We start from the raw sequence: 27,201 nt of genomic DNA on the forward strand, positions 1-27,201 counted from the left end.
CCTCAATTATGCTGATTTAGAAATCAAAAATATTTCTAGATGCCCCTTACATGTTTTAGTTTTGAACTGCTAGTAGTCATTCAAGACACAGTACTTAACCCAACAAACCAGTAACCCTCACCCAAAAAAAGCCACTGATGGGCAGGGCAACAACACCAAAGCAACTTAGGACTCAACACTGAAGCAACTTAGGACTCGCATGGAAAGTAGATTTACATTTACTTATTTTCAAAGGGCTAGCAAGGAAGCACCTGCAGGAACTAGGTCTGTCTATTCTACCCATGTGACTCCAGGAATTGCTGCATAGTAGGAGGTCAATAAAGATTTGCTAAATGAACATTGGACTGTGCTTTCTAGATAATGAAACACATTTTCTTCCATTTGACAGAACTGTTTTAACATGAACACAGGTACGGGTATACAAGTCCACTGAATGTACAAATATCTAAAACAGTGTCCAAATCACAATTCTCTCTGTATGATGCGATGGGCACACTACCTGTCCATATAGCTTTATCACACTGCACCCTTATACTCATAAGTATATGAGTTTCACTCATATACAGTAACTTCAGAAACAGACAAAAACAAACAAATGAAAAACCCTGAAGAGTAAGAGAATAAACTCCATAAAAACAGACAATGCTTATTTTGTTTGCCGCTACATAACCCTACCTAGCATATTATTTAACACTTAGTAATCCGAAAACCAACAATAGTGGCTAGCACTCACTATGCTTTCTGTGAAATAACTCATTTAATCCTCTTAACAACCCTACGAAGTAGAAACTATTATTATTCCCATCTCACAGATAAGTCAATATTTATTGAATGACCAACTGAATAGAAAAGTTTCATACCTTATTTAATGAATGGACCAAAATGTTTTTTGCTCCAATATCCCTCAGATCTCTTTCGGCATCATACTTTAAATCATTTGAAACACTGAACCTGCCACAAAAAAAAGGGAAAAGAAAAACACACAAATTCAATACAAATCCCATCATTCTAGCAATATTCAGGAATAAATAAACCCAGGCCTTGACACTTCAAAAAAATATACCTACTCACGAAGACCCATCCCCATATGCTGGATTATTCACAAACAAAAGCTTCCACAGCCAGTCTTTAGCACTTACCACAAAGCCCTTTTTCTACTCAACAAATAATTTTCATAGATGATTCCTGCTATTGTCCTTCCTTTTCCTACACCAGCACCATCACCTATTAAGAATCCAGCACGATCTCCATTTGGTAGGAATGTTTCATGTTGCTGAAAAAGAAAACGCTGGTAATTATCTATTCCTTTAGATATTTTGGCAATCAGTCTTTCATACCTTGTTTTAGTCATATATTAACATTCTCTGTTTTTATAGAAATGGCATGTAGTTGGCTTAGTGTGCATACTTTTACGTAACTATACAGGCATACCTCATTTTATTGTGCTTCACTGTTACTGCACTTCAGGGGCTACTGCATTTTTTACATATTGAAGGTTTGTGGCAACCCTGCATCAAGCAATTTTATTGGTGCCATTTTTCCAACAGCAGTTGCTCTTCCGTGTCTCTGAGTCACTTTTTGGTAATTCTCATACTATTTCAAACTTTTTCATTATTATTATATTTGTTATTGTGATCAGTGATCTTCGATGTTACTATTTTAATTGTTTTGGGCTGCCATGAACCCCGCCCATATAAGATGGTGAACTTAATTAATAAATGTTGTGTGTATTGTGACTGCTCCACTGACTGGCCATTTCCCCCATCTCTCTCTCTCCTTCAGCCTCCCCAGTCCCTGAGACACAACAGTATTGAAATTAGAGCAATTAATAACTCTACAATGGCTTCTTTAAGCATTCAAGTGAAAGGAAGAGCTGCATGTCTCTCACTTTAAATCAACAGCTAGAAATGATTACAACATAAGGAAGACATGTTGAAAGCCTAGACAGGCTGAATACCAGGCCTCTTGCTCCAGATAGCCAAATTGTGAATGAAAAAAAAAGTTCTTAAAGGAAATTAAAAGTGCTACTTCAGTGAACAAACAATAAGAAAGCGAAACAGCCTTATTGCTGACATGAAGAAACTTTTAGTGGTCTCGAAAGAAGATCAAACAAGCCATAATATTCCCTTAAGCCAAAGTCTAATCCAGAGCAAGGCCCTAACTCTTTAATTCTACGAAGGCTGGGAGAGGTGAGGAAGCTGCAGAAGAATTCTGAAGCTCACAGAGGTTGGTTCATGAGGTTTGAGGAGTCATCTCTGTAACATAATTGCAAGGTGAAACAGCAAGTGCTGATGCAGAAGCTTCACCAAGTTATCCAGAAGATCTAGCTAAGATAATCGATAAATGTGGCTACATTAAACAACAGATTTTCAATGTAGATGAAACAGCCTTCTTTTGGAAGAAGATGCTATCTAGGACTTTCATAACTAGAAAAGAAGTCAATGTCTGGCTTCAAAGCTTCAGAGGACAGGCTGACTTATGAGGGGCTAATGCAGCTGGTGGCCTGAAGTTGAAGCCAATGCTCATTTCCCATTCCAAAAATCCTAGGGCCTTTAAGAATTATGCTCAGTCTACACTGCCTGTGCTCTACAAATGGAACAAGGCAGCACATCTGTTTACAACATGATTTACTGAATATTTGAAACCCACTGTTGACACCTACTGCTCAGAATGAAAGATTCCTTTCAAAGTAATACTGCTCATTGACAATGCACCCAAGAGCTCTAATGGACATGTACAATGAGATCAATGTCACTTTCATGCCTGCTTTGTAAAACAGCCTTTCTGCAGCCCATGGAGCTAAGAGTAATTTCGGCTTTCAAATCTTACTCTTTAAGAAACACATTTTGTAAGGCTGTAACTGCCATAGATAGTTGATTTCTCTGATGCATCTGGACAAAATCAACTGAAAACCTTCCAGAAAAGGAATCACCCTTCTAGATGCCACTAAGAACATTCATGATTCATGGGAAGAGGTCAAAATATCAACATTAACAGGAGTTAACCCTCATGGATGACTTGGAGCGGTTCAAGACTTCAGTGGAGGAAGCAGATTCTTGAGATGGAATCTCCTCCTAATGAAGATGCTGTGAAGATGGTTGAAATGACAACAAAGGATTTAGATTACATAAACTTCGTTGATAAAGCAGTGGCAGAGTTTGAGAGGACTGACTCCAATTCTGAAAGAAGTTCTGTGGGTGAAATGCCATCAAACAGCACTGCATGCTACAGTGAAATCATTAGTGCAAGGAAGAATGAATCAATGCAGCAAACTTCACTGTTGTCTTATTTTAAGAAACTGCCACAGCCCCTCCAGCCTTCAGTAACCACCACTCTGATCATTTAGCAGCCATCAACACCAAGGCGAGACCTCCCCCCATCTTGCTGAAGCCTCAGATGATGGTTAGCATTTTTTAGCATTAAAGTATTTTTAAATTAAGGTATGTACATTGTTTTTCTGGACATAATGCTATTGCACACTTAACAGACTACATAATAGTGTAAACACTAAGTTTTGCATGCACCGGGAAACCAAAAACTTCATGCGACTCATTTTATTGTGACATTTGCTTTACTGTGGTAGTCTGGAACCAAACCTGCCCTATCTCCGAGGTCTGTGTATTTTTTTCTTGCTACCCTCGTATGTAGCAGGTAATTAAAGTTAAAAAATTGGTGAGTATTCTTCCATAATTTTTCAAGGACTGTACAACCAAATACAAACTTTTTTATAAAACATAAATATGGGGGATGGTTGCCTATTTATTTTACAAAAATGGAGTATTTCAGAAATCCTTTCAAGACAATTGACGTAATATAAAAGCTGGTGAAACACCCATATGGTAATACCAAAGGTTATTCAATCACTCCCCAAGGGTGTGAGCTTTCAAATCTTTTCTAGCTTTCAGCCACTGGGGGGAAAAAAAACTGCAACAAATAGCCTTATATATATATGTTCTTATCTAATAGTTCTATGAAACAGACTCGCATGGAATTGTTAGGTAAAAGGATATAGGTATTTTTAATTTTAATACATGTTCCCAGTGAATTCCAAAACGGTTATGACAATTTATCATTTGCACTAGAAACACATTCCCCATATCCACACTACCCCTTTAATTTTCTAACACATAAAACTTCTATAAAAATCACATTCACAAGATTTTCATGCAAGGGAAACTTAACTTTGAATTAAAACAACTATACATTGTGAACTAAAATTAAAGATAAAAACTGTATGTAGCTATAAATTACACAGCTTACCTGGGCTGCATATGTAATTGCCTCAAGCTGTAATGCTGATAACCAGCCATTATCAATGGTTTCTTCAGAAATAGACGTTTTGTACCAAACATCAGGAGGAGTAACACTGGATAAAGAACTAGTTTCAACTACAGCATCTGGGTGACGCAGGCCAATTTTTACTAAATAAAAATTTAAAAATATTTCATTTTAATTATTCTAAGTAATAACACTTCCCAGTCTTATCGTAAGATATTGCAATATTTCTCCTGACAGAGAAAATATAAGAAGTAACTATACACCCTGGGATCCTATATAAAGTCAATGACTGATGGTAAAGTACTGTTTAAATTTGACTAAAATTACCTATTTATCAACTACCTATGGTTTAAATAGAGACTTGCTGATTAAAAAGATCTAGAAAAATACCACCACAGTTCATACCAACAGGTTCTCCAGTAGTAACAGAACATAATCCTAGATTAAAGACATCATTTTAAATAACCAGGAAAGTATGGGACCTTGGAATCCATACATAGTTGGTAAACAGAGATTTTTAGTTTAAGTGGTCTTATTGGTGACTTTTTATAGAAAGCCAGAGTATAGGAGAGAAAAATTCTAGCCATAGATTTTTTTCCATCTTATTACCCCCATAAAATGAAAAAGTGAAAAATTTTACACAAAAACTAAAAATTAGTCATTTTCAACTTAATACAGTGGCCACTAAAAAAATGAATCATGGTCATTACGGGAAAAAAGGAAGCAATGGTGTTAATTTAAACCACTGAATTCGAATAGCAGATTTTATTTTTAAGATTCCCATGTTTTTATAATTTGCTTTAGATAAGCTGTATAAAGCTAAGATACGTGTTTACATTTCTGTAATTTACTATGATTTTATAATCACTGCTGATATGAGCAAAATTAACTTGAAAGGAAAAAGCCTTTTCACTCCTGGTTTTAAAAGACTTCATTCCAAAGCAAAGCTCTAAATTTCTGTAGGAAAATTTAAAAACTCACAGAATTTTCATGTAGCTATTTTAAAACATATTCTAGTTTAAAACATACTACAGGGTTTCCCTGGTGGCGCAGTGGTTGAGAGTCCACCTGCGGATGCAGGGGACACGGGTTCGTGCCCCGGTCCGGGAAGATCCCACATGCCGCGGAGCGGCTGTGCCCGTGAGCCATGGCCGCTGAGCCTGCGCGTCCGGAGCCTGTGCTCCGCAACGGGAGAGGTCACAACAGTGAGAGGCCCGCGTACCGCAAAAAAAAAAAAAAAACACACTACAAAGCTCACACTTATCAAATTCTGAGGTACCCAACATGGATAGATCTTAATACATAATAATGTGTGTGGCAGTTTTTTAAGTTCAAAAGGAACCCAGAAGTCTTTCATTATTTTGACAAATCCCAAAGACATACGTTTTATTGGCATATACTCTGCATAGGTTTCCGCATGACCCATTTCTTCTTCATCTTCTTCCTCTGGTTCATCTTCCTCTTTCACAACAGGGACCTTCTGTAACAGAGAGAGCAAAATCAACTAAGTCCAGAAACTGGAGGCCCAGCCAACACACAGAAAAACTCTTCTGTAGGAATACCCACTATCTTCAATCTTGGAAACAGGACATACCACTTCTATATTCCCTAATATCTGGGTCAGAGTCTATGGTTTCCCTGCTCCTCCAAAGATAAGCACAGATAATCCATGACCTGCTCTCATCGCAAACACACAAATGGGTCACCACAGGGCTCCACCACCTTCTCAAACTACCTTCCCCTTCAGTATTACCTGCCAGCCTCCCTGATGCCCAGAAGTCTAACCTCCAGTCCTCAATCTTCATTGCAGTTCCAGGAATAGAAAGAACAAGGGGTCTGGAGAGAAAAGGTGGATGAGCCCCAGCAGCACATCCTACAATCTCATGGGCAGGAACTCTCTTTAAGTCTCACATCCCACCCTCTTCTCAGTTACCTTCATCTGTTTCTTTCCCTTAGATCCTAAAACCAAAACCGTAGAAAACTCTGGAGTTTAAAGGTTCTTCTAAAAGACAGCAAATTTACTTCAGACATCTGTGTCTCCACAGACACAACAACAATCATACAGAATCCTATATCACCTACTCTCCAAACGTCAGCACATCTGAGAATAAAATGAGGAGTTTTTAGTAACTTACACCAGGAAAACAGCAGTAAACCCAGACTGCCCCAGGCAAAGTAAGTGAATGGTCAATATAGTCATGTTACCTTGTGTTTCTCTACAGAATCTTAAAGAGGTAGAGGCAGGGAGGAATAGGGGACTAAGAAGCGCCTGAAAAAGCTGCTTTTCACTATCAGTAAACCATAATGGGAAGCTCTTTATTAACGTGGGCTTGATCAAGGAAGAATGTAGGGAAGAAGCTGTGGGACCCAGTATACCAAGGAAGGGAGGAGAAGGACAAAGAGAAAACCTAGTCAGGACCTACAGGTAATGCCAAGGACACATGGCATTAAAATGTAACATCAGGGCTTCCCTAGTGATGCAGTGGTTAAGAATCCGCCTGCCAATGCAGGGGACACGGGTTCGGGCCCTGGTCCGAGAAGATCCCACATGCCGCGGAGCAACTAAGCCCATGCGCCACAACTACTGAGCCTGCGCTCTAGACTCCGCGAGCCACAACTACTGAGCCCACGTGCCACAACTACTGAAGCCTGTGCGCCTAGAGCCCGTGCTCTGCAACAAAAGAAGCCACCGCAGTGAGAAGCCTGCGCACCGCAACAAAGAGTAGCCCCCACTCGCTGCAACTAGAGAAAGCCCGCGCGCAGCAACGAAGACCCAACGCAGCCAAAAATAAAATAAATAAAACAAGTTTATCTTAAAAACAAACAAATAAATAAATAAAATGTAAGGTCAGGCTCCTCTTTTTATTTTTATTTTACTTATTTTTATTTAGTCTAGAGCAGCATATGATGGCACATAGATGCTCAATAAATGTGGGAAAGAAAAGGGAGATGTGAGATAAACATGCAGCCATCAACCCATGGAGTCCTTAGGAAAAAAATCCAAAGAAACCCTGAATGTTCTCAGAAAGTATGCCAAAATAAAACCCAGTTTCAGAAATAAGAGATGAAATGGGGCTGGCCAAAGAAACAGACCCAGACCCCACTTCTGCTGTTATCTGTGTAGCCTTGGGCAAATTACTTACATTCTGAGTCCTGCCCATCCCCCTTTGCACCTTTTCCTCATCTGTAAAATAGGAATGCGCACTATGCTAAATGACCAGCCGCCTTTCTCCCTCTACCTTGTCTTTCCCTACCTTTAAAAAATATATACCGCAGGTATATAATTGGAGGATTAGGTGGTAACACAATACGGTCACAAAATCCAAGGACCAGACAAGTAATATGTCTAAGCCAGCTGGATGTAAAATGGCAACTGACACCAAGCTTAGGGTCAAGGAGATAAATGAAGGGGAAGGAGACTGTGGTACACGGGGAATGTGTGACCAACATACAAAGTAGATGTTCACTACTCAACTCTAAGCATGTTAACACAAGGTGAGGAATGTGGGCCCAGGATTATCAGGTACTCCTATTTTTCAAGAGAACCTGGAAATCAGCATTTTATGTGTTTGCAACACATTCAAAATTTTCAAAATAATGTGGATGCCAAACAAAACACCTGTCAATTGGTTTTTATCCACAGGCTACCAGTTTGCAATCTGTTAGATGTCTCTTAACTGCTAGGACAATATAGAACTTTTGGCATGTTATGGGCAACATGGGCTGGATTGGGAACTTGAGCACTAAATAATCTTAAAGAAAAAATGCATTCTTATTTTCCAAAAATCAACTTCCAAGTAAGCTGCTGGCACTCAACTGTTAAGTAAACTGATACCGCCAACACTTGTTCTACTGGTCCCCATTCAAAACCTCAGGCACAGGTTGCTTTGCTGTCTCTCCAATTCTGTATTTCATTCCCAGTCTTACCAATCCTCTGGTATCATTATGTGCAGTCCCCTCTTACTTTCTTTTTACCTTTCCCCTCATCCTTTCCAATCACCTTTGCAATCTCTGACGTTTAGTTCCTTATCACTTCCCTTCTGGACTACTTAACCAACCTCCTAACCTGTCTCTTCTTCCCAACACATCCTGAGTCACTAACAGGTCCCTCTACTTCCAGGGGCCTCACTGGTGCTGCTCCGAGTCCCAAGTCCATCAAATTCAATTCAGGACCCTCCAGAGAGCCCCCAATCAACCATTCCAATTTCTTCCTGCAAGCCAAGTATCCTAAGCATATAGCTACCACCTCCTCTGTGCCTATTAATGCTGTAGCTCCCTTCCTAAAAGGCCCTCTCAAAGTCTCTCCAGACTCGACACCCAAACTCCATGACATTGCCTCCATAGAATGAAGTCCTGGGTTTCCCTGGTGGCGCAGTGGTTAAGAATCCGCCTGCCAATGCAGGGGACACGGGTTCGATCCCTAGCCTGGGAAGATCCCACATGCCGCGGAGCAACTGAGCCCGTGCGCCACAACAACTGAGCGCTCTAGAGACTGTGCTCTGCAACAAGAGAAGCCACGACAATGAGAAGCTTGCTCACCATAATGAAGAGTAACCCCCGCTCGCCGCACTAGAGAAAACCCATGCACAGCAACAAAAACCCAACACAGCCAAAAATAAAAACAAATAAATAAATTTATTAAAAAAAAAAAGTGAAGTCCTCCTAGGCCATCTGAGTCTCATCTTCCTACAAACTCATAAGCCCTATTGCGAGCATCACTATTTACCTCTTGCTGTACCTTATATTACTACTTAAACCATGTGGCATTAATTATGTTTATTAAAATGGGGAGCCAGAAACCCACCACACAGAGGCAGGGTTATACACTGCGTAATTATTAAATACACGCACAGAATCAATTTACCTGAAGCATATAGCATTTCCAAAATGTAAAAATAATGTTAACATATAATTACTCACAACTAATCCCATAACCAGCTATATAATAAGGCTCAATCCTAAAATGAACATAATTATCAAATACTTTTGGTTAACTCCACATTGTCCTTTTTACTTATCAGATGAAATTCACAATAGAAAAGCGTCAGCACTTTGTATAATACTCTATCAAATATGTATCTTATAATCCCCTTGTTTAGCATATATTAATTTATTCCAGCGAGGTTTAATGCTTGTTCATTAGTTTATGTAGCTGAGAAGCTCCCCTTCACCCCAAAAAAAGTTTTCTGAGGGCTACACTTAGCCAAGTGTACTTTCATACCACACAAAAATACAGATATAGCTTTTGAAACTCACCATGGTCGGGGAAAAACTCCTCATTTTCATGTCATTTATCCATATTCTTGCTACTTCTTTATTAGAAGACTCTTTCTTTACTGTGCCATTGCTTACATCAGCTGAGGGGGAGAAATAATGTACATTTTATAACAAAATATCTATTTTCCTACAGTTTTTAAAAAATTCAGTGAAGTTTACCCACTTCACAAACCAAAGAATACCAATCTGCTTATCTCTAACTTAAATTAAGCATAAGGATAAAAATACTCATGCTATATGTCATTACGGAGGTAAGAATTAACATTAGAAAACAACTTAAAAGGAAACATGTGCACAGGAAATTTGAAAACTATTTATCAAAAAGACACCTTAACCAGAACGCTATTTGGCAGTTTATTTCAAAACAATTACCCACAGCCAGCATTACTCTGAGACACTTCACTTGGTGCAAAACCTGGTATTAGCACCAAGACAGAATCAATCGCACCTGATCTGGAAGTACTTACTAACCTTCAAGGCAAAATAATTATTTCTGGAAGGGAAAAAAAAAAGTTTGGGAACTCTACTGTCTTCCCTCAGAATAAAGATCCAAAGAATGAACCTGTTCTTCTATACCAGTGGTTTGCAAACTCTTTTAAGATATAGCACAAGAACCTCTCCATCAAAGTATCAATCAAAGTAGAACTACGGGGCTTCCCTGGTGGCTCAGTGGTTAAGAATCCGCCTGCCAATGCAGGGGACACGGGTTCGAGCCCTGGTCCGGGAAGATCCCACATGCCACGGAGCAACTAAGCCCGTGCGCCACAACTACTGAGCCTGCGCTCTAGAGCCCGCGAGCCACAACTACTGAAGCCCACGCACCTAGAACCCATGCTCTGCAATAAGAGAAGCCACAGCAGTGAGAAGGCCGCGCACTGCAACGAAGAGCAGCCCCCACTCGCTGCAACTAGAGAAAGCCTGCGCGCAGCAATGAAGACCCAACAGAACCAAAAATTAATTAAATTTTTTTTTTAAAAGAACTACTTGGTTGAGAAGTTCTGAGCCCCTGTTACTAGCCTCCATCCTCCAAGTATACCTGAAGCACTCCCAGTACCTGGTATTCTTGCAATTACAGTGTGAAAATTACACCAGGAGAACAGATTATGACCTTATGTATTCTACCAAAAGATAGGGAGTATTTGGGTGGCCTGTCACTTGGGACTACAAAATGGCTGGGATTAAAGTGTTAGCAAAATAAGGAAGCTGGTACAGAGATAATAAATTTACTTAGGAGCACAGATCTGTTTAATATAACTGTGGGAGAGCCACTGAACAGTTCATAGAGAGTTACAGGACTGGAGCTCAACTGAGAGATCAGAATCCAAAGAGACACCTAAAGGACTAAGGGCTCCAAAAGGGGCAGAGAACATGCAGGGAATTCCCTGGCGGTCCAGTGGTTAGGACTCCATGCTTTCACCGCCGCTGAGGGCCTGGGTTCAATCTCTGGTTGGGGAACTAAGATCCCACAAGCCATGCGGGGCGGCCAAAAAAAGAGAGAGAGAGAGAGAACATGCAAAACCTTGCTCTTTGCAGTTTGACAGTTTTAACATTCTTCCCTTTCAGTAAAAAGATGACCCTCTCCTACAACACAAAAGTTGGTTTATCTTCGGCATTCACTTACTATGTTTCTTTTTCAGCCCTGGTCTAGTCTGACAATTTCTCAGCCTTCCACACAAGGATGGCCTTGACTTGTCTTTTAAGAAGTATTATACTGGATGTGGGAGATGTTCCTCTACTAGATACTACTCGGTCAGCTCCAAAGCTCTTTTGTTTTGCTCTCTAAACTTTCCTCACGATGGCACAGCAGCAGTCTTTCTCCTCATTAAATCCAAAGACTTTAATGAAAAGCAGCTTCTACTAACTGCTGATCACCCCTAAGTCTCCCAGAAGCCATTCCAGATGCTGCCCTGCACCTCAGCTAGGTCAGGGCCGTGGTCCTGCTCTCCATGGCACAGAATGGAAATCAATCCTGAGACAGTTAAAATAATTTCTCAATGGGCATCTAGCTGCCAGGCTCCAGTCAGTTCAGGACAATAACCTTAAGAGTAAAACTACAGCCAAAAGGCACAAAGGTGTGGACTCAAAGATTAGATTATCTGATATTTTTAATTGCATTTGTCACTGAAGACAAAGTTAGTTCTGTATCACCTACAAACACTCCTTGCTCATTCCTTTAGAATGCCCCAGCCCTCTACTTTGTTATTATTTTTTTAATATTTATTTATTTATTTGGCTGAGCCAGGTCTTAGTTGCGGCATGCGGGATCTTCATTGCCGGGTGCGGGATCTTTAGTTGTGGCACGCGGGATCTAGTTCCCTGACAAGGGATTGAACCCAGGCCCCCTGCATTGGGAGTGCAGACTCTTAACCACTGGACCACCAGGGAAGTCCCTGGCCCTCTACTCTATAAACACAAGCACATTAGAACTTCCCAGCAATCAATTCTGCTACAAAATTATATATCGGGTATTAAAACTTATCTCTCTCAATTGGAAAAATAAAGCAGCTGTTTGGAAGGAGGAACTCTCTATTCAATATCCAGCACCCCATTCCAAGAGCCCAGTGGGATGCTATGTATTAGGTATTAGTATAAATCACCAGGCAGGGAGTCAAATACTATTTAGCTCAATGGAAAAAGGAAGGAAAGAATATCCCTCTTAAGAGTTCACATTTTGGGAATTCCATGGCAGTCCAGTGATTAGGACTCCACGCTTTCACTGAGGCCCAGGTTCAACCCCTGGTTGGGAAACTAAGATCCTGTAGGCCGAGTGGCACAGCCAAAAAAAGAAAAAAAAGAGTTCACATTTTTCAGTTTCTAAAACTATACTACTAAAATTTGATATAGCCAAAGTTAAAAAAAAACTCTATTTTACCCTTAAAATTACCTTACTACAATAAACACAAAGCTTCCTCTAAGCATTCCACTTAAATACAACCTCTTCCTGCCCCATATTCCATTTTCTATTTTTCTCCACGTGCCTACCCCTATCTAACATACTATATACTTCATTTATTTTGTTTATTGTCTGTTTTTCTCCACTCAAATGCAAGCTCTATGAGGGCAGAAATTTCAATAGTTTTCTTCCCAGCCATAGTCTCAGAATCCTAGAACAGGGACTTCCCTAGCGGTCCAGCGGTTAAGATTCAGTGCTCCCACTGCAGGGGGCATGGGTTCGATCCCTGGTCAAGGCACTAAGATCCCACATGCCTCATAGTGTGGCAATTAATAAATAAATAAATATCTTTTGAATAAGTGAGCAATAAAAAAGCCACTCCAGAGAAGAAAAATTAACTGTAAAATTTATAGTGTTTATGCATAAATGAATTCCTAAAAAAGAGTGATCAAATCACTGTTGAGCTTTTTCTCTTTAGATCTAAACCTACACTTAAAGCATTATGGATTAGCTAGTGTAATGGTTACACAACTCTGTGAATATACCAAAATCCACTGAATTGTACCCCTTTAAAAGGTACAATGGTATGTAAATTATTTCAGTAAAGCTATTATTAAAAAAGTATTTTGAGTGCTCACTCTTCGAAGAAAATATAGTGAATTACTATTCATTTTCATTACAATGAAAGTTTATATATTTTAAAAGAAAACTGACTAAAAAACACGACTACCGACATACAATGAAGCTAATGACAAGCAAAATCATAAAACTGTAAGAGTTAAAGTAGCGAAGTATCAGTTTAAAGCCCATTACACCTCAAGCATGGTCCAAGGACCACCAGCAACAGCACCTCTAAAAGCTTATGAGAAATGCAGAATCTTGGTCCCCATCCCAGACCTACTGAATCTGACTCTGTTTTTGTACAAAGATCCCCAAGTGGGACTTCCTTGGTGGCACAGTGGTTAAGAATCCGCCTGCCAATGCAGGGGACACAGGTTCAAGCCCTGGTCTGGGAAGATCCCACATGCCGCGGAGCAAAGAAGCCCGTGCGCCACAACTACTGAGCCTGCACTCTAGAGCCCACGAGCCACAACTACTGAGCCCACGTGCCACAACTACTGAAGCCCGTGCGCCTAGAGCCCGTGCTCCGCAACAAGAGAAGCCACCGCAATGAGAAGCCCGCACACTGCAACAAAGAGTAGCCCATGCTCGCCACAACTAGAGAAAGCCCACACACAGCAGTGAAGACCCAAAGCAGCCAAAAAATAAATTAATAAAAAAAAAAACTCATTTAAAAAAAAAAAAAGATCCCCAAGTGACTCAGAGTTATAAAGTTTGAAAAGCACTGATTTAAATGACTGAGAAAAATGTTAACCAGTTATTCACAATTTATAAAACTGAGATCTCATGGTGTTCATGTAGCCACTTGATAATTCCACACTTCATTTTAAAGCTTAAGGCTAAGGCTTCTAAATTTTTGCTTCCCTTGAATTGCATAAATACTATAAGTCCACAGAGTCATGCAGATATCATCTCCTGTCATGACTACTTCTTTTAAAACCTAAGCAAAACCTTAAAAACACACTGACATATCTTAATGAAGGCAAGCAGTTGACACTGTTGAAAACAAAAAGACTTACTAGCTGCTGTTGCAACTGGCTGAGCAATATTAGCCGGTGGCTTCAGTTTCATGAGTTCGTTCAGACTATTATTTTTTAGTAGGTCCTTCAGTTGAACCTGGTCTTTTGAAGGTGCAGAGGTCATGGCATTTCGTGCTGCTGGTGCTGAGACTGAAGGACGTGTGTTTGCAGTAGTCTGAATGAACTTCGTTAAAGTGATGGTTTGCCTATTCGTGGTTACAGGTGGTGTTTTAGTCATTACAATTGTAGATCCCAAAGTCGGAAGCTGATTTATTTGATTCAGCACAAATGTTGTAGTAGATGGAGGCTGCTGCTAGAAAAGAAAACCATATAACCTGTGAAAAATTCTTTATTCTCTAATGCAACCCATATCCACAAATACAACAGGCCATTTAAAACTCTAAAACTGACTTATTAAGAATCTTACGCAACCATTGGCACTTCGGTTCTAATAAATATCATTAGATATAAACTACCTAGTTAAAATACACCATTTGAGAAAAAGAAGGTATAATAGTAGTGTTGGGGGCAGCAAGCATAAAATGAGAGTATCCTAAGCAAGCTGTGTTGTATAGTCACCCTACATAACACAAGGACTAGGAACATAATTTCTAATCCCAGCACTGCCCCCAACTAATCAGATAACCTTAGGCAAATCATTTTACCTCTGGAGGCCCGGGGTCTCTGAGGACCATTTTCCATTTCTAACATTCTATGATTCCTGTCCAATGCTTTGTCTGCTATCATACAGACTATACTAACGTTTAACTTAATAAGATAAGACCACCAAGCAGAGTTTTAAATTCCTATGCCCCCATGAATGATCCACCCAGGTAAATTACAAATATCAGTGATAATGCGGATGCTTCCTTTGAGCCTAAGGCAAAGCTACATAGCATTTTATTTTTATAGTTGGAGGGTGGGAGTTAGGAGTTGGACAAAAATGAACAAAAAAAGTCAAGATTTGAGGATAACAAATGTCTGTGACTTCAACCAACTAAAGTAAAACAGATTTTTTTTTTTTTTTTTTTTGCAGTACGCGGGCCTCTCACTGTTGTGGCCTCTCCCGTTGCGGAGCACAGGCTCCAGACGCGCAGGCTCAGCGGCCATGGCTCACAGGCCCAGCCGCTCCGCGGCACGTGGGATCTTCCCGGACCGGGGCACGAACCCGCGTCCCCTGCATCAGCCGGTGGACTCCCAACCACCGTGCCACCAGGGAAGCCCCAACAGATATTTTTATAAATTTAAGTCTATTTCTACTTCTTTCCCCCTTCAAGTTATTTGTTAATGACTTCTCTAACAAGAATCTTCTACATTACTATTAATTTTAAATGTAACTCTCAACAATAATTTATCAAAAGTTATCAAATTTTAACCAGTCCAATACTTTTATACCACTAGAGCTTAAATTAATAATTGCTATGCGTAGGGAGTTTCCTGTGGCCTACTGGTTAGGATTCAGGGCTTTCACTGCCATGGCCCAGGTTCAATCCCCGGTTGGGGAACTGAGATCCCACAAGCCGTGCAGCCCAGTCTACAGTAACAACAACAACGAAAACTGCTATGTTTAAAACAAGGTCAGTGGAACTCTACATTTAAAGCACAATAACAATCACATAAAAATTATATATACCAATGGACAAAAGCTGAAATAAACAAGTAAAAATGAAAAGTGTAGTGGGTTAACGTGTAGTTCACCTTTACTTCATGAATTTTCTATCACTTGCAATAAATAACCTAAAAAAATGGGGGTTTCTTTCCCCTTAATCTTTTGATCAACATAACTACCAGAAGAGTGAAAGAAACATTTTATAAAGTAGGAGGTGAGAGTAGATAGAATACTGGGAAAGAAGCAGCAAAAAGCAGAACTAGTGAAATAAAACTATTTCATATTAAAGGTTATTTTCTTACTACAACCCTAAACTATTTTCATAGTAATGCCAAATCTAAATAATTCTTACCCTAACATTTAATAGTGCTGGAGTAGGTAGCGTCTCTGGTTCTTGTTTAACAGGAACTGCTGCTTCAGTCTCCAAACCTAGTTCTAATGCACTAAGTGGCACTGACTGGAGAGAAAACAACATCAGAGAAAGAAATAAAGAATGACGGCAGTGAATTCTGTTTCAAGAACAAGAGATGTATTTATTTTATTAAAATAAAAAAATTTTTCAAGCTTTGCATTCAAATGGAATGTAAAATCACTGATACCAGGTATAAAGTAACAATCTTTGCAAGCATAACATCTTCACTAAACTACGCTAACACCAGAATCTTATTTTTGCTTTCAGAGAATGTGTATAGTGAAACCTCAGAAAAATATTCCTATAAAGTACAAAGACAAATATTGAGATTAGTGATCCTCCCACAATAACTCTAAGCAATTCATCTCTTACGTTATATATCAAAGCAGAAAATGTCTTGATTTTCACTGCCAAGTATTTTCCACTTTGTGAATAAAGACTAATAATCAACATAAAAGTAATATTCACATGCATATTTAAAATTAACGCTTAACAATACCTATTTCTATAATAGAAAGTAAAATTAAGAAAAAACTCACTTCTTACAGAGGCTTTGGAAAACACTTACCTGTTGTACGGGAGGGGTAGGTGTTGGAGTTGCAAGCCCCGCATCTCCACCATCAATATCAAAGAGGTCATTCGGACTAATTCCACTCTCGCTCAAAGCAGCAAGCAGTAAATCTTGCCCTGGCTCCACCATCTTTAGAACAAAATATTAAATATTAACATTAAAAACTTAAAATGACAATTAACTCTCTTCTAAACATAAACCAACATTTTCTACCGGATCCGTTCATTCAATATTTATGAAGAACCTGCTACACAGCAGGCAAAAAAAGGATGAAAGAGCAATAGTCTCTGATCCCAAGAAATTCACATTAAGATGGAAAGGACAGAAAAGTATGCAAATCACAGAAAGAGTATACGTTACAAAATGCTGTGGGAACAGAGAAGGAAATGCTGAATTCACCTGGGGAGAGAGATTACAAAGATGACAATGGAGCCAAGTCTCAGGTAAGAAATTGCCAGGTAGACAAGGATCTTCTGGATAGTGCATTCAAACTTATGGGGGCACGAATGATGCTGGCACTCTAAGAAAGATGGCTAGAGTAGTTCAACGTGGGTACGGAAGCTCAGAACAGAAATACAAGGTTCACAAAGGTGATGGCAAGAGACGAAGAAGTTTTCGCCCACAGCTCTGAACACCATGCTAAAGAGCTCATTTAATCCTGTGAGAATCAGGGGTCACTAAAGGGTTTTCAGATAGAGGACTGCAAGACATAGTCAGATTTGTGACTTAGAAAAATTACTCCACAGCAGTATGGAAGCAAACTGAGAATGGGTAGAGTAAGACCAAGGCAGGGAGACATCTTAGGAAAATGCTACAGCAGATCAGGAAAAAGATGATGTGCTATAACAGTGAGATGTAAAGAGAAAGAAGGGGGAATGGATTCTAAGATATTTAAGGAGAATCCATAAGACTAAGTTTAAATAAAAGCTCAAAATGGAAGGGAGAACATGAAACACACACAAAAAAGCATGAGTTGATGGATAATTAGAGTTAAGCCAAGAGAAAATGAAAAAGGTTGAGCCCAGGAGACCTAAAGGTGAGATATATGGAGTTTAGGGGGAAAATGCCTAATTCGAGCAGGCAAATACACTTTCAGCTGGGGTTTTCCAACTGTACTCATAGGAGCCAAATCAAAGTATTCTACCACTAAGATGGATTTTTATCCATTTTGTAGGGAAAAAAAAGTTTAACAGAGCTTTCTTAATTTTAACTTTTCTCATTAATTTATCTGAAATAACCAATTTATATACACAAACATAATTATGAGAAATGTGACTACTTGTTTTTATCAAAGAACTTCACATTACATAAATAAACTAATTTTCAGCTAGTCCATTTATTCTCAGACTGTGCAATGAAATTAAATGTTTCATTATGTCCTACAAAAAAAAAGTTGTTAGCCAAGAATACCATGACCACGACTTCCCAACATACAAGAACCACTGTTTTAGATCAAAGCAGGACATTTCATAGAGAAATTCTCTACTAGGTAGGTCTACGTCGCTTGTACATCATTTACAAAGATGTGATTTACAAAGATAGTGCTGGAGTAGGTAGCGTCTCTGGTTCTTGTTTAACAGGAACTGCTGCTTCAGTCATCCAGACATCCAGATATCCAGAAATGAAATGAAGGGCAGACCTACTGTTTAAAGGATGAGAGCAAGGATAGCCCAAAGGAGATTTCCCCAAAATTTTTAGAGAAAAGAAAAGAAGTCTAAGGAAGAAAGCATTTTGAGCAGATAGGAGGAAGGGAAGGGAACTGACAGTGACTAAGTATCTTTTACAAGCCTGGCACAGTGTCAGGCTCTTCATGTCCATCACTAGTCCATGACAACCCTGAGCAAGATAAGTATTATAATTCTAGAAATGAAACTGAGGCTCAAAAAGCTTAAATTACCTGCCCAAGGTCACACCCAGATCTAGACTGTTCAAATTCCCAAAGCCCATGCATTCTCTTTCCAATGAGTAGATCAAGAAGTCAATATTGGTAACCTGTGAAGTTTCAATACTTAACTTCGGAATAAAAGCCTGTCTGAGATTAAAACTGGAAAGGGGAGAATCAGTATTAAACAACAAGATGGAAATATGAAAGAACCGGATGACAGAGGAGACAAGGAGAAATGTCAAAATATGGATTTAATATAAAATTGATCCATTTGGGGGCTTCCCTGGTGGCACAGTGGTTAAGAATCCACCTGCCAATGCAGGGGACACGGGTTCGAGCCCTGGTCCAGGAATATCCCACATGCCGCAGAGCAGCTAAGCCCGTGCGCTACAACTACTGAGTCTGCACTCTAGAGTCTGCGAGCCACAACTACTGAGCCCACGTTCCACAACTACTGAGCCCACGTTCCACAACTACTGAAGCCCGCGTGCCTAAAGCCCATGCTCCGCAACAAGAGAAGCCACTGCAATGAGAAGCCCGCGCACCACAACGAAAAGTAGCCCCCGCTCGCCGCAACTAGAGAAAAGCCTGCACACAGCAACGAAGACCCAACACGGCCAAAAAGAAATAAATAAAATAAATAAATTTATTTTAAAAAAAAGTTGATCCGTTTTTCTAATACATAGTTGACCACACTTTACAAACTACTATCCTAGTACATAGTACAAATATGTACCAAGAGAGCAAACCAATGCTTTAGAATATTTTCAGGGCTTCCCTGGTGGTGCAGTGGTTGAGAGTCCGCCTGCCGATGCAGCGGACAGGGGTTCCTGCCCCAGTCCAGGAAGATCCCACATGCCGCGGAGCAGCTGGGCCCGTGAGCCACAGCCGCTGAGCCTGTGCGTCCGGAACCTGTGCTCCGCAACGGGAGAGGCCACAACAGTGAGAGCCCGCGTACCGCAAAAAAAATAAAAATAAAAAATTCAATCTATAAAATACTTCATTAGGACCAATGACCTATGGGAATACAGGGTCTTAGCCCACTTGCTATGGCTTATTTTGACCTAGATTAATAATTCCTGAGACTATCAAAATGTCATCTTTTTTAAAGTAAATATTGGAAATAATTATTTACATTTGAAACAAAAGCACATTCTTTTAAACCAATGATTCCTAAACTACAGACCACAGAAAGCTTGGAGGCCGAGGGATCCATTAATCCATGTGTTACTGAATTCACGAGAGCTTTCTGAAATATATTTTCTGAACAATTAGCATTATAAGTACAAAAATATCATGGAAGAGAGTTATTTGGGGAGTAAACCTGTTGGAGTCCATAAGAAATGATGGCAACAGTTATAAGTAACATTATCAGTGACCTACTCAAAATGCACAGGAATCACAATTTGAGACCCTCTGATCTGAGCAGTGACCTAGTACTGACAATGCCTGTAAGAGACATTGTCTTTTACGAGCTATTAATGAAAGAGATTTTAATTTTATATACATCTTATACACAAACAAAATCAAGGGATCCTTTCTCTCAAGCCAATTGGGCACAAATTCCCTACTTGCACTTTTTTTGCATGAGAAGTGGGGAGGGGATAGAGAGGACACATCTATGCCATTCTCTAACTCCATTAAGGAAAATCCTTAATATTTAATCATATTCCTATTCTGAAACTATCAATATTACAGACTCACAGAATTTCAGTGCTCAAGCTGACAGAGCCCCTAAAAGGTTATATTATGCAACCTTCCCCACATTTTACAAACAAGTAAGATTTATTCCTGAAAGGGAAAAAAACATTTTCACTTTGAACCCACTAAGTATAATGTAAACACAAACACTGTTAGGTGAAAAAGAACTGCTAACTACTAAACACAGAGTGATTCTATCTCAAACAATGGACAAGAAAAAGGTTCCATTTTTATCATAAATACATTTGAAAATATCACGTATTCAAAAATAGTACACCTATGAAAGCGTCTATGATAAATAAGGACTAATGACACAGTAGTAGACAGAAACTAAGAGACATCCTTGGCAGGAAGAGAATCCTGAGAAACAACAGCCAATCAGAAGAATGAAAGGATACAGTTCCCACTGAGAACACCAACACTGAAACCTATCAACAAGGACAAGGTTCCTCTTGTTGAGACCGAAGCAGATCTTTATAGCTCTGGGCAGATACAAGAGATGTACCTGCAGCAGCAACAGCAGTACACTACAGAGGCTGAGGAGACTATGAAGTCAAGGGGAAAACCTGGTTTCAAATACTGACTACACCATCTGCTAAGTAGTGTAACACAGTTAAGTAATAACTTGTGACTCAGTTTCCTCATCTTCAAATGGGAATAAAAATAGAACCTACTTTACAGGATTGCTGTGTTGAGTAAATATTACACTACGTGGAATAAATATTAGCTACTATTAACCATTATATTGATAAACATTACTATAATGTTCAAAAAATGTTTTCCTTCCAATTGCTGATATAACACTTTATATCTAGAATACAAACTACCTGTTGGCAATTTATTCACTAATTAACTTCCACATTAGTTCTATAAAATACTAGCACCCTTTTTACTCAAGTGTCATACATCCAATATATCTAATCAATTAGCATATCTAGAGGAAACTGGTAGACATATTTAAATGGGCACATATAATATCATTTTAGAAATATCTTTGCCGGACATCCCTGGTGGTGCAGTGGTTAAGAATCCCCCACCAATGCAGGGGACACAGGTTAGAGCCCTGGTCCGGGAAGACCCCACATGCTGTGGAGCAACTAAGCCTGTGCACCGCAACTACTGAGCCTGTGCACCACAACTACTGAGCCTGTGTGCCACAACTACTGAAGCCCACGCACCCCAGAGCTCCGAAACAAGAGAAGCTACCGCAATGAGAACCCCGTGCACCGAAACCAAGAGTAACCTCCACCAGTCACAACTAGAGAAAGCCCTCACGCAGCAACAAAGACCCAACGCAGCCAAAAATAAAATAAATTTAAATTAAAAAAAGAAAGAAAGAAATACCTTTGCCTGAAAAGGATTTTTCTCTTTACTTAATAGTGCTAAACATGTCTAATTTTTGACCCAACTCTGTTTTTATGTAGCCTGGATGTCGATGACTGGCACTCAGCTTAAGAATTTGAAGGATAATGATCCACTTAGAATTTAGCTGGTTAAGTCCATCAACAAGTATTCATTAAGTGTCTACTGAGTGCTGGTTCCTTAAGAGTATCAGGAGGAAGGGAAGGTAGGTATGAAGAAGTTTGCTAAAAAGGATTTTCTTTACCTAAAAGGATATAATCTGTATTTTTTAACACCTACTTCCCCAAGCAGCGATTGCTCAGTAAAGGGCCCCTCCCCTCACTCTCATTGCAAAACCTATAGGAAGAATGGAATCACAAAGGAATGTGCAGATTATATACAAGTTTCAAAAATGCTTTGAAAAAGAAACCCAAGAAAGATTTGGGTGGGGGGCACTACTTTCTCCATCACACCATCAAAATCAGATGGCTAGTCTTCTCGACATTCACTATATGGTTGGAATTCTTTAACTCTCAAAATAATCCATGAGTAAAAACTATCCCTTATTCCCTTGTCAGAGATGAGAAACAGGCTTAGAGAGATGAACTGTAACAAGGTAACAACAAAGCAAGCTTGTAGCAGAATTACAAACCTAGGAGGGCTGATACCTGCGCCCTGCACCCTGCCCACCCATCCCAAGATTCTGTGCTATTAACGCCATACCAGTATTTTTCAAACTGCTGGTCACAACAATGCTGTCAAATAATTTAAGTATCTCATGACCAGTATTTTTAAATATTTCAAATATAGAATATTCAAATATTTTAAATACAGACAGAGTTAATGCAGCACACGCAGAGAGTGTAAACATTTCACAAAACTGAGTTCTATGCGTGCATTATGTACTAGGTCACAACGTAAAACACATTTCTTACTGCGGAATGCAGTAAAAAAGGTTTGAAAATCACTGCTCTGTGCTATATACTGTCTCCCAAGAGGTAAATAAGCAAGTTAATTTGACGGGTTTTATACCATATTTTTTTTCATAAAAGAGAGTTCCTGCTCTTCAAGAGCCTATCCTTTCCATCTACAGAAAATTTCAGTGGTATCACAAGGTTGTCCTTACTTAGTAAAGCTCAACCACATCAAAGTGGATCTGTCAATTAGCATTAAAAAAGACAACTGCAAAAACTTAAGGATTACATCATCTTGGTTATTAATTGTCTATTTAATGGAAAACAATTCCTCTCGGAAAGTATCTTTACACCAATTTTTGGCAGGCAAAGCACAAACCCACAGAGCCTCACGAAAAGTCAGGTATCTTGCTAAGAGCAGACCTCAGACCTGTGTGCTGTCTTCCTTCACAGGCAAGGCGGCAAGTCTCAAATCAAAGCTCAATTCAGAGACTAAGAAATGCCAATATGTTATCTGTACCTAAAGTCTTTGAGGCGAAAAAAGACTAAAAAAACATGAAAAGAATCTCCATACTGCACGTTTTTAAATAGTAATCTCAGCAAAACCCTTAAAACATGTAAAACTGACACATAAGAGCATTCAATGGATGGATGAATGAATGGATGGATGAATGGATGATGAATTTACGATCTGTAAGCCACTCACTAAGCCTCCCTTTTTAACATTTACCCAGCAACTAAAATAAAATTTATTTAAAATTCTGGAGGATTGTATGGAACAAAATTAGATCTGGGAATAAAGTTATATTGGGAGATAAAAAGCAGAATCCAGAGGAAAAGAGTAAAGATGTCTTCTCTGGTAAGGTAAACTTTGGAAACAACTTCTTTAAACATGAAAATAAAATGTTCCCTTGCTTGCAAAACTAATGTCCCACTCAAGGCAGCAGCAGCAAATTCTACATTTTATCCTAGAAATTCTGTACAAACTATCTTTTGTGCAGTGATGAAGGCTTTCCCCACTGCTTATGAAAAGCAGTTCTGATTGCGGTAAATAACTGGGAAAAAATGGAATCCCTCCGCACTGTTATCTGGTTTAACTGTTTCCAACTGTTCTGAGGAACCGCGCTAGAGCAACTAGGGGTTTGACAGCTTTCTGGACCCTCCTGCCGACACTTTAGAAACCCTATTCCGTCTCTAATTCTGGCTGCCTAGAGAATACGACACATTTAACTCAACATAAACTGCTAATAATCAACTTTTAAAGGTCAAAGGGGACCCAGTTTTTAACCTTCTTCTCATCAACACGTGTTTAGTACAAACTTCCGGGTGCGGTTACAACTGGCTGGGCAATTCAATGGCTAAAAACGTTGCTTTATTTGACTCTCATTTTCTTGCCCGTTCTTTTCCCACGTTTCTCAACCAGCGACTCCCCAAAACAAAAGCCTCCCACAGTAAACGGAGCACGCACATAAAAAGAGCTTCTCTGTGCGAGGATCAAGTTAGTGGTCCGCAAACATTAACCAAACAGAAACACAAAGCCGGGGTGGAAAGGGGAGGAGCTGGATGCCAGGGTCAGGAAAGAAACAATCACAAGGGTTCAGGCACATCCAAACCTCCTCAGCGGTTAAACCGACCCCAAACCACTTCTGGGAAACCACCAGCATACACTGGTTTGGGGAACTTTAGATGCTCGTTACGCCAAACACTCTCAAAGTAAGCCAATTCCCAACCGCCTTTCGCCTCCACACAGATGCTTACTTAGGGTCCAGGAGGCGAGCGAGCGAGCTCGAGGCAAAATTAACCTAATCACCGGGTGAGGCGTGAAGGTAGCCCCACGTGCCCCACGTACCGTCCCCATCGCCCCGACAGCGAGGTAATCAGCAAACTGCAGGTGCGGGGGTTCAGATCTTGGGCGACCCTGTCGCCTCCCGCACTCGCCCTGAACCGGAACAATCGTCCGGCAGGAGGACTTCTGAAGGATTACGGAGCTCACTTTCCTGAGAGGCCGGGACCTCGCAGCCCCCGGGTCGAGCCGCGGAAGCAAGGGGGGGTACGGCCCAGTGGGAGCCGGAACCGGCGTCCGCAGACGCTGCCTCCTCGCCCAAACGGGGTGCCTCCGGCCCGGGACAGCGGGGCCCCCGGGGCCCGAGAGCCCCACGCGCGGCGACCGCAGGGCCCGGCGCTGACGGGCGGAGGAAGCGAGCGCGGCGGGGCCACCGCCGGGACCGTGCCCCCGAGGGCCCCCAGGGCGTGCAGCTGAGGGGGCTGCGAGGGGCGAGGGAGGCCCCAAGCCGGGGTGAGGTGGCGGCCCCCCCCAGCCCGGCCCCGCACGGCCCCCTGAGGAGGGTGGGAGTGGGAGGCTGTCCGGGAGGGGGAGTGTAGAGATAGAAAAGGGCTAAGGAGAGGACTTACTTTCCCCGCGGGATCCGACGCCGGAACAGCTTCTCCGGGTGGCGAGAGCTTGAAGAACCAGAGGCGACTGGAGCGGAGGCGGCGGCGGTGGCGGCGGCAGCAGCGGCGTCCGGCTCTGCCTACCTCCCCGCCGCCATCTTGACGCCCCTCCCCCTCAGCCCCCCCGCCCCGCCCCGCCGGGAGGGGGTGGGGCAACGGATGAGGCGCCGCGCGCACACCCCACGTGACTTCCTCCCTCCCCCACCCCACTCCCCAGCGCCCCTCTCCGCCCCGCCTCCCTCCTAGGTGAAGGAGGATGATTCCCCCCCCCATCTTGACCGCCCCTGCCTTCGCCGCTAAGCACGGACTCCGTCGCTCCTGCCGACCCGGTATCAGTGGTTGGATCCAAGGGAATTCCGGAACCCAAACCGTCCATTACCGCGGCTCCGGGGTGGGCGAGGGGTGAGGGGGCCGGGTTTCCGAGGAAGGGGGAGGGGGGAAGACGAAGGCCGCCTAGGAGAGTCACGTGTCTACTGCTTCCGCCGGCGCTCGAAAGATCTCGCGAGAGTTCCGTTTCCCCTCCCTTTCTCCCTCGCGGGCTGTCGGGAAGAAGGTCCGTGATCTGGGTTGCCACCAGGAGGTCAACCGGTGGGCCGGGCGCATGCGTCCCACACCTGCTTTCAAAGTCAGGCTAGGAGGGGCCCGAAGCTGTTTTCAAAACCTTTTCGATGTGTGGCTCTGGGCCGGGAAGTTACCTAGTGGCGTCTCTGTCACTTTGAAAAGCTCGTTACCTTAGTTAATTCTAGAAAAAAATATTCGCCTACTCATTGCTTGTTAGGCTTGCTCAAAGCACTTTATTCAATGTGAAACCGCAAGTAACTCGGAGCCCCTCGGCTGGTCCACTGCCATGTACAGATCCTAAGGAGTGAGAGCGTAATCAGCCCCACTTCTTTTTTATTCACACACACCCGGTAACCTGAACAAACTATTGCTCTCAATTAATGATTGCTGCAGATCTGTCGCTACTACCTCTCATTTCCTTATTTTCATATTCTCCATTATGATCATTATTATTGCTACTACTACTAAGTGACCTGACACAGAATAAACAAATTAACTTCTTGGTAACCCTTTTGTAAAGTCATTCTGAGAATGCTCTTTGAATCCCTTGCTTAGGTAATGGGCACGCCTGGGTGATTCTTGCCTCCTACCGGCCGCGCTTCGCACTCGCCTTGAGCTCAAAGCAAACCTACTGGTTTGGTTAACTTGGAGGTTAAGGTGTGAGCTCTTCAAGAGACAGTGTGGGGCTGGGGGAGAGGAAAAAAATGTAGTCATGGCAAGAATAATTATGACTCTTCCAATATTCTGTTTATATACATGAATATGTATTATATATGTATACGTGTAAACAAACATTTTAAATTGCAAATTTGCTAATCACTGTACCTCCATTATTTCGTTTAATCCATATACACACAAACCTACAAAGGTAAAAAAAATAAAAATAGTTCCATAAGAACAAGGCCTTGGGGACTTCCCTGGAGATCCAGTGGTTAAGACTCTGCGCTTCCACTGCAGGGGCACAGGTTCAATTCCTGGTTGGGGAACTAAGACCCCGCATGCTGCTTGGCGTGGCCAAAAAAAAGAACCATGGGAGACCAAGGCCTTCATCTGTCTTGTTCACTACTTTCCCCTAGCCTAGTTTATGGTCTAGTGTAGATGACAGCAAACAAGCAATTGTCACATTATAAAAAGAGAAAGAATACAGCAAAAAAACTAAGACATTGTATTGATAGTTAATGCATCAGTGTCTTTGGAGCTTGGTTGGAGCAATTCAGTTTCCAAGTGGCCCCCAAACTCTAGTTGTACACCGGGACTAGATGAGTCCTAGATTCTGAAGACAGAGGTCTAACCTAGGAACTCCCACCTTTTGAGGTACTTTCTGAGCATCTAAGCCAGATCCTTGCTGCCATCTCTGCATAATCTCTTTACCTTGAACCAAAGTAAAAGGTGTTTCAGGGGATATTTATAATATAACTGCACATATGCACACGAATGTTATGCACAAGGTCATTCACTGCAGCAGCATTTGTAGAAGGAAAAGATGGGAAACAACTTTAATGTCTTTGAAGAAAAGACTAATTAACTAAACTATGGTACTTTCCTACAGTGAAACAGTTGTTCAAAAGGATGAAGCACTTCTGGGACTTCCCCAGTGGCGCAGTGGGTAAGAATCCTGCCAATTCAGGGGACATGGGTTTGATCCCTGGTCCAGGAAGATCCCACATG

The 27,201-nt window shown here is 41.2% G+C and overlaps 1 protein-coding gene across 1 annotated transcript in view; it reads right to left on the bottom strand.

Annotated features, from left to right (window-relative positions):
- SBNO1 (strawberry notch homolog 1) overlaps positions 1-16,809 on the bottom strand; it is a 42,263-nt gene extending 25,454 nt beyond the window's left edge. Inside the window, exons 1-8 of the mRNA XM_060170535.1 lie at positions 16,678-16,809; positions 16,050-16,154; positions 14,089-14,401; positions 9,535-9,635; positions 5,662-5,758; positions 4,261-4,421; positions 1,140-1,273; positions 861-951 (exon numbers count right to left, since the gene is read on the bottom strand). Coding sequence (XP_060026518.1) covers positions 861-951; positions 1,140-1,273; positions 4,261-4,421; positions 5,662-5,758; positions 9,535-9,635; positions 14,089-14,401; positions 16,050-16,154; positions 16,678-16,809 — 1,134 coding nt within the window. The remainder of the gene's footprint in view (positions 1-860; positions 952-1,139; positions 1,274-4,260; positions 4,422-5,661; positions 5,759-9,534; positions 9,636-14,088; positions 14,402-16,049; positions 16,155-16,677) is intronic.
- Between the last annotated feature and the right edge of the window lie 10,392 nt (positions 16,810-27,201).

This window comes from Lagenorhynchus albirostris, chromosome 14 (assembly GCF_949774975.1).
Source record: "Lagenorhynchus albirostris chromosome 14, mLagAlb1.1, whole genome shotgun sequence".
Classification (NCBI taxonomy): Eukaryota; Metazoa; Chordata; class Mammalia; order Artiodactyla; family Delphinidae; genus Lagenorhynchus; species Lagenorhynchus albirostris.